The 7795-nt window shown below is 44.7% G+C and overlaps 1 protein-coding gene across 1 annotated transcript; it reads left to right on the forward strand.

Moving 5' to 3' along the window:
- Positions 1-4266: 4266 nt before the first annotated feature.
- LOC139964050 (uncharacterized) lies at positions 4267-7168 on the forward strand. The gene is made up of 6 exons (XM_071965371.1): positions 4267-5439; positions 5619-5947; positions 6044-6221; positions 6357-6503; positions 6596-6673; positions 6764-7168. Exons 1-6 carry the CDS (start codon positions 4267-4269, stop codon positions 7166-7168), a joined length of 2310 nt encoding a protein of 769 aa, XP_071821472.1.
- Positions 7169-7795: the final 627 nt, after the last annotated feature.

A 7795-nucleotide genomic window follows, 5' to 3' on the forward strand; every position in this document is an offset into this window, starting at 1 on the left:
CCCTAACCCTAACCCTAACCCTAACCCTAACCCTAACCCTAACCCTAACCCTAACCCTAACCCTAACCCTAACCCTAACCCTAACCCTAACCCTAACCCTAACCCTAACCCTAACCCTAACCCTAACCCTAACCCTAACCCTAACCCTAACCCTAACCCTAACCCTAACCCTAACCCTAACCCTAACCCTAACCCTAACCCCTAACCCTAACCCTAACCCTAACCCTAACCCTAACCCTAACCCTAACCCTAACCCTAACCCTAACCCTAACCCTAACCCTAACCCTAACCCTAACCCTAACCCTAACCCTAACCCTAACCCTAACCCTAACCCTAACCCTAACCCTAACCCTAACCCTAACCCTAACCCTAACCCTAACCCTAACCCTAACCCTAACCCTAACCCTAACCCTAACCCTAACCCCTAACCCTAACCCTAACCCTAACCCTAACCCCTAACCCTAACCCTAACCCTAATTAGGACCAGAGGACGACCGGGACCTAAAAATGGACGACCGGGACCTCGGACCCAAAATTTTTTTCGTCAGTCGCACCCCCCCGGGACCTCCCTGGGGGGTCCAAAAAAAAAATGTTGCCCCCCCATGAAAATTTTTTTTTTATTCAGAAAGATGCGCCTGGACGAGTAGAGTGACCCAAAGTGAAAAAATTCATAAAAAAGTTGACCGGAAGTGACCATAAAAATAGCTAACGTTATATGTACCTAGGTCCCGGTCGTCCATTTCTAGGTCCCTAGTGTCCATTTTTTGGGGTCTATCTCCAAAAGTGGGGGATCCATAGGTCCAATTTTTGGTCAAAGGGTGGAACTGATGTCATAGGTCACCCCCTCAAAGCTTGGGTCACTTTCGGTCACTTGACTTTTTATTACAGCCAAAAAATGCAGTTGACTTTGTATACTACCTTACTGTTTCATTTTTGAAAATGACCACCCCTAGGGTTAAGGTCGAAAATCGTAAACTTTGACCTTTGACCTCCAAATTTCTCGTGGATGTTAAGGGTCAATAGGGCACTGACATATGCAAAGGGCAAGTATATGTCACTTCCGGTTCATGTGTTATAGGGGGTCAAAGGTCAAAAATGTCGTTCCTTCCAAAAAAGGTCAAAAATCGTGAGAGTGACCGATTTCCACGAAACTTGCAACGATGACCTGTGAGGTCATAAGGAATGGTCACCTAAAAAATTTCGGCCATGAGGTCATCGGGTCAAAGGTCAATCAGAGGTCAAAAATTTAGTTCATCATTTTTTTTTAGTTTTTATTGGATATGATAAGCCGGACCACCGAAAATGGTCAAAAAGTTTTTTTTTGACCTAAGGTCATACCAATCCAAGATGGCTGCCACTCAAAGTTAACCCCAACCCCTAGCTTTGGCTAGGGTTAGCTTGGGGTTAGCATATTCGACTCCTGTGTGTACACGATATGGTTTTTCGTGACACAAATTGGTGTCGTGATGTAACTCGATGCGTACTATCACGTGATTATCTTAAACTTGTTTCAAGTCGTTTACTTTCTGAATGAGGGCGCTTTAAAGTTTTACCTAGGGGTCCGTTTCTGAGACGGGAGGAATCAGCTATCGACCTGTAATTCACACCGAAGACTTATCACTTGAGTCTGTACAAAATAAGTTCCGGTTTTGACCCTTTTTTATTCTGACCGGAAGTGACGTCACAAAACGCAATATCGTCGATTATTACAAAATTAGATAATCGATTACCTTTTAAATAGCAGCAAAAATATTTCGCGACATGTTCTATCGATTCTGTGAATTTAAAAAATTTTCATCAATATTTGACAAAATGGCGGCCAAAATAAAATATTAATAAGATAATATTTAACAAAAGTATAAAAAAATAATCAAAGACCGGAATTAGATTAAACGACGTTTATATAATCTCTAATTATTAGTTTTAACTAAATCTGAAATTTCGAGCAAATTGGATGAATTTGAATTTTTCGCAGAAAATAGCGCCACCACCGGATGACGTCAGAAAATAAAAATCGCGCGAAATACATGAAAATATTGTTCCCGATAGTTTCGGACATGCTGAATCCATTGGTGCTATTTTGGGAACGATCGAATGTTCCGTTGTTGAGATATGGGTAGAGATGAGTCGAAAAGTGGGTCGATGTGACGTCACGCTACATCAAAACCGGGAATCCGGTGGGAACGGGACATCCGGTGATAATAGGTCACAGATAGGGCTATCCATCGATTATAACTTTGGCTAATTTCCATTTGACCTAAGGTGGTAAAAAAGCTACTCAAAAGTTGACGTCGGCGCTGGCGTTCTTGTTTAGGGTTATCATAGTTACCACCGGTGAAAAACACCTATTTTTTGGGGGGTGTCCAAAACGTATAGACTATACCCCCTTCTCGAAGATGAATGCTACCGTATGAGTTGTCTACACGTAGCTACGACTCTCGTCTCCAACATAACAAAAATTCAGCCCCGTCACATACCCTCAGTGGAAAGGAAGGGGTATCAAAAAGAGGTACTTTTTTTACTTTTCAAGACAAAAACACCTATTTTTGGTGCAATTAGAAATCATATAGACAAAAACCCTTTCCCGGTCAGATAATTACACGAAATTAATGTATGACAATAACAAAGGTGTCTTCTACTACACGTCAAAATTTCATGTCGATGGGTACTTCAGAGAGGAAAGGAGGGGGGGGTTGACAAGAGGGAGTTTTCCAACTTTTGCACCTATGAAGAACACGTATTTCTATCGGGTCCTCTGGGACCACGTATCTCCCGAACGGAAGCAGATATCGACCTGGGAGTTGCAGATTTGGGCTCCTGGGCATCGATTACCCCCTGTGACGTCATTTTGACGAAATCCATTTTTTGGGCAATTTCGGCAAAAACTGCTAGGGTACCCTTTAACGGGTTTTTGGGTGAAAATAATTTTTGTCGCAAAGACGGGCAATGTGTATCTTTTCTGGTTGTTCTCGACACGCTGATCACGAATCTGAAGTTTATTTTGGAATTGGGTGTTGTGTTGGGGCGTGAGGGGCAAAAAACCATTGGGAGGGGGGACACGAGCCCAAGTGGGTGTCTCCAAAAACGAACGAAATACACCTTTTCTGGTGCTTCTTGGGGCGCTGATTATGAATCTGAGATTATTTTGGCGGTTCGGAGGCGTGGGGAGTGTTGGGGAAATTTAATGCCTTCCGGGCGTTCCATGGCGCACGCTACGGAGACTTTTTTGCTGACTGTTTGTACTTTTTCTCAAAATGACCCCCTACCACCCGGAGAAGTGACACACCTAGGAGATTCATTCTATTTTGGAAAGGGGACACCCTAGCGGTGGTACCCTCAAAAGATGGCCGTAATCGGACCACCCCAGTAACCATGGTAACGCTCCAGAGTAGAAGGGTCGGGATTTTCCCGTACATAGTAACACTAATTATAATGACATTTTCGGATTTTTTCCAAAATGACCCCCCTACCACCCCGGAGAAGAGACCCACCTACAGGTTTCATCCTATTTCGGAAAGGGGACACCCTAGCGGTGGTACCCCGAAAACAGTGGGAGGGGGGCACGAGCAAACACAAAACGTTATTATAACATTTTTAAAAGAACCTCTAAAATATGTTTTTCATAACGATAAATGTGGTGCTATAAAATCGTCGGCATAACGTTTTTTTTATGAGATATTAATGTTATGTTTTAACGAAAACAGGTTTTTAAATAATAGCCTGATCACGAATCTGAAGTTTATTTTGGAATTAGGTGTTGATCGTGAATATTAAATTTCTTCTAAAGCAAATTTACACTTTGTTGGACTGATCGTAATTACGTCCATTCTAGACTACCGTTGTCGCCAAAGTGTCTATAGCTAATGAAAACGTCCTCTCGTAAAACGACCTAAACCAACCCTTCCACCAAGAGAGTTTTCAAGATTTAAGGTACGTACTAGTAGATATTAGAACACAGATCCTTTACGAAAGGTTTATCGTTACATTCAACTTAAATTAAGAAATGAGTGTTAGGTTAAAGGTTATGCTTAGGATTAAGGTTCGCTGCCTAACACACGAGGTCGTTGACCTGTAACGTCTGCAACTGACAACGCTAAGTTCAAGTGTTTATATCTACGGAGCATTTTAAGAGCCATTTGGCTTGGATCACCGTTTACATATTAGACACAATTTTTCAGCTTTGAATAAAATTATCTGCCGTAATGAACACAAAGAGATATTATGGTGGAATCATTCCATATTTCTATCAAAATTCTTTTACACAGAATGTCCGATTCATCGAAGCGAACTCCATGGAGACCTACCCCGAAGCAATGCCCTACCTGCCTTGTGGCTTACACAAAACTGCCGCGGCACTTGAGGCAGGTGCACAAGGTGAAGCGGAGACGCCGAGTGATGGCGAAGATGGCCCAAGAGGAAAAAGAGGGCCGCCAATACAAGGCCCAATCCGGATTGCGCCAGTGTCCAGTCTGCCTGGAGCACCGGGGAGACGTCAGGAAGCACCTGTACAGGGTGCACGCTGACAAGTCAAAGAAAGAAAGGAAGAGGATCATGAGGATAATGAATGACCTGCCCGTGACCTCTTCATCCGAGTCTGATGAAGAGGTGAACCTGACCATCCGTACCAAAAGACCCGTGAAAACGAGACCCTATGTCATGGCATCTTCGTCGGAGGAGGAGACCCAGGAGGAGGAGGATCAGATGCAGGAGGAGGAGTTCCAGGAGGAGGAGCAGGAGGTACAGGAGGAGGAGCATGAGGAGGAGCATGAGGAGGAGCAGGTGGAGGAGCAGGAGGAGGAGCAGGAAGAGAGGGAGCAGGAAGAGAGGGAGCAGGAGGAGGAGCAGGAGCAGGAAGAGAGGGAGCAGGAAGAGAGGGAGCAGGAAGAGGAGGAGGTGGAGCAGGAGGCGGAGCAGGAGGAGCAGGTAGAGGAGGAGCAGGAAGAGAGGGAGCAGGAAGAGGATGAGGTGGAGCAGGCGGTGGAGCAGGAGGAGCAGCAGGAGGATGAGGAGCAGGAGGAGCAGAGGAAAGAGTTAGTACGCGCCCATACAACCGCCTACAGAAAATGGCTCCGGGGTCGAGAAGGTGGGTCTCTCGACAACGAGAACTCTGCGGAACACGCTAGAAAGATCCGCCGGATGGACAGTTACGGGGACGGGACCATCGCCCAGTTCCGTTCAAGGTCGCAAATTAATTTAATATTCACACAGATGCCCAAGGACAGAGCACAGCAGCCGGGGACCGTGGCTGCTTACATTTTTGCATACATCAAATTTTTAAAGTGGTTGCGCCTCGAGAAGGTATTGACAGATGAGCAATTCAACGAGTCGGAGACTTGCCTCTCTGGAATAAAGTCATCCGTCTACAAACAAAGGAAACAGAGAGAGGGGAAGATGGAGGCAGAGGCCGACGAACTGTTGATAGACAGCGCAGACATCGAGGTAAGTAATACTACAGGGGGAAATATGACTTGGATTCTTTTCTGTCCTTAGAGGTGGACAACTGGTTCCCTAAAAATTAATTGTATTTTAATGTCATTTGCGTCGATGTCTTCTTTCTCTCACAAACGATTGCAAATTGATTTTATTCATATTTCACCATTCTCTGTTTTATTTGACAGACATTTAACAGTTCTGCATACAGAAAAGCACTCCAAAAGGAATTGCGGAGGTGCGACAGGGATGGCAATATCGACCGAAGCACACATGATGAGATTAGGAACTACCTCATGCTTGAGGTGGTGTTGGGTAATAGACAGAGGGCCTCGGCTGTAGCCAACATGACCGTCGGCAACTTTATGAAGGCCAGAAGGCAGAGAAACAAGAGAGGAGAGGACATGTGGACGATGCTCGTGTCAGACCACAAGACGGCCACAACGTACGGGGCGGCAACCCTGGCCCTAAACCGGGAACTTGTCATGGACCTCACTTTTTATATGGAGGAGATAAGGTAAACCCCTGTGTTATTGTAGTATGTTATCGGCACCACATTTGCTAGTTTCGTAACAAAGTGATAACCGTAACTTTTTTTTTCAATTTCCCACAGAGGCAGAATCCCCCAAAATAAGTGGGAAGTGGTCGATGGACCCATGTGGATCAAATACGACTCTGGCGAACCAATCACCTCAAAGCGGGTCACTAGATGTATAAGTGCGTGCTGGACGAACGCCGGTTTGACGTCAACCATCTCGACGACGTTGCTGCGAAAAACAATCGTGTCCAAGGTACGACAACGAACTTAGCTTCACAGTGAACCATATATCTCGATATATCGAGAAAAGGATCGTGTTTTTTTTATATCTCTTAGCGTTAACATTCTAAACCGGTGTAAATGACTTTATACGTTTTACATTTTTCAGTGCTTCGAAGAACAACCGCATGATCTACCTACTCTGGCATCCCACATGACACATACAGAAAAGGTGCAGCAGAAGTACTATCTGGTTAGCAAGAAGAGACAGAACGCTGTGGACACTGCTGATGTCATTAGGAGCGTGACCCAGAAGGTATACACGAGTTATACAATAGGATTTCGTTTTGAACCATACAAAAGGTAATCAAACGTGTAAACGGTTTTTTCCCTTTTCTAATCATACAGAGCAAGACGCCGACATACGGTCCTGGGCCGAGTGGAGAAGAGTTTCGGGGAGCAGCAGCCAGGGAAAAAAATGAACAGGTAAATAACCCTTCATTAGAAACTGCAGTAAGGAAGAGGAATCGGATGTCTTATGATTATCTGTTTTTTTTCTGTTTTTCTTTCTTGCAGGAGAGCGACAACCAATCGACACACTCAGACGGGACCACGAGCACCAACAGCCAGATGTGGACGGGCATCCGACATAGTACACGACTTCGACAGGATACATCATGGAGCGACAACCAATCGACACACTCAGACGGGACCACAAGCACCAACAGCCAGATGTGGACGGGCATCCGACATAGGACACGACTTCGACAGGATACATCATGGACCGACAACGACGAGTTGCTTTTGCGACTCATTTTTTTGACCTATTTCACTGAGCAAAGGACACCGACGACACAACAAGTTAAGGAGGCACTGGACCAACACCCGACGACCAAGCACACGCTCCTTAACAAGCTGACGCTGGAACAAATTACACTTAAATTGCAGTATAGAATTTCTAAGCTAATCGCTCATAACTGATTTCTTTTTTGAGGTTCCGGGTGGGGTGGGGGGGGGTGACGGGAGGGGAGGGGAGTTACAGTTTTCACATTACTCGAGTTATTTGTTTTTTAATAAAACCAACAATCACATCATTCCTGTCTCTGTCTACTTTATTCTGTTCAAGGGGCGCTCGGGATCTCGGCATGTTCTCTTACAAAACCCAAACAATCTGATCAGGAACATTGCAAACATACAAGTTTCATGCAATTGTGGAAAATAAAACACCCAATGGGCGATGCCCGGAAACGATTCGACTTTTCTGCCAACCGCAGTTGCGATAGTTACGCTCCTATTTTGAAAAATCGGCTGATAACCTATATGATAACAACATTTTCGGTGAAAAACACCTATTTTTGGGGTGACCTCGAAAACGTATAGACTATACCCCCTTCTCGAAGATGAATGCTACCGTATGAGTTGTCTACACGTAGCTACGACTCTCGTCTCCAACATAACAAAAATTTAGCCCCGTCACATACCCTCAGTAGAAAGGAAGGGGTATCAAAAAGAGGTACTTTTTTAACTTTTCAAGACAAAAACACCTATTTTTGGTGCAAATAGAAATCATATAGACAAAAACCCTTTCCCGGTCAGATAATTACACGA

This window comes from Apostichopus japonicus, chromosome 22 (genome assembly GCF_037975245.1).
Source record: "Apostichopus japonicus isolate 1M-3 chromosome 22, ASM3797524v1, whole genome shotgun sequence".
Taxonomy (NCBI): domain Eukaryota; kingdom Metazoa; phylum Echinodermata; class Holothuroidea; order Aspidochirotida; family Stichopodidae; genus Apostichopus; species Apostichopus japonicus.

What these genes read in the sequence shown, in the direction of transcription:
- LOC139964050 (XM_071965371.1), top strand. Translation starts at nt 4,267, where the DNA reads ATGTCCGATTCATCGAAGCGAACTCCATGGAGACCTACCCCGAAGCAA. An exon ending in TAGACAGCGCAGACATCGAG is followed by an intron (nt 5,440 to 5,618) that starts GTAAGTAATACT and finishes TTTATTTGACAG; the next exon opens with ACATTTAACAGTTCTGCATA. An exon ending in CCAGGGAAAAAAATGAACAG is followed by an intron (nt 6,674 to 6,763) that starts GTAAATAACCCT and finishes TCTTTCTTGCAG; the next exon opens with GAGAGCGACAACCAATCGAC.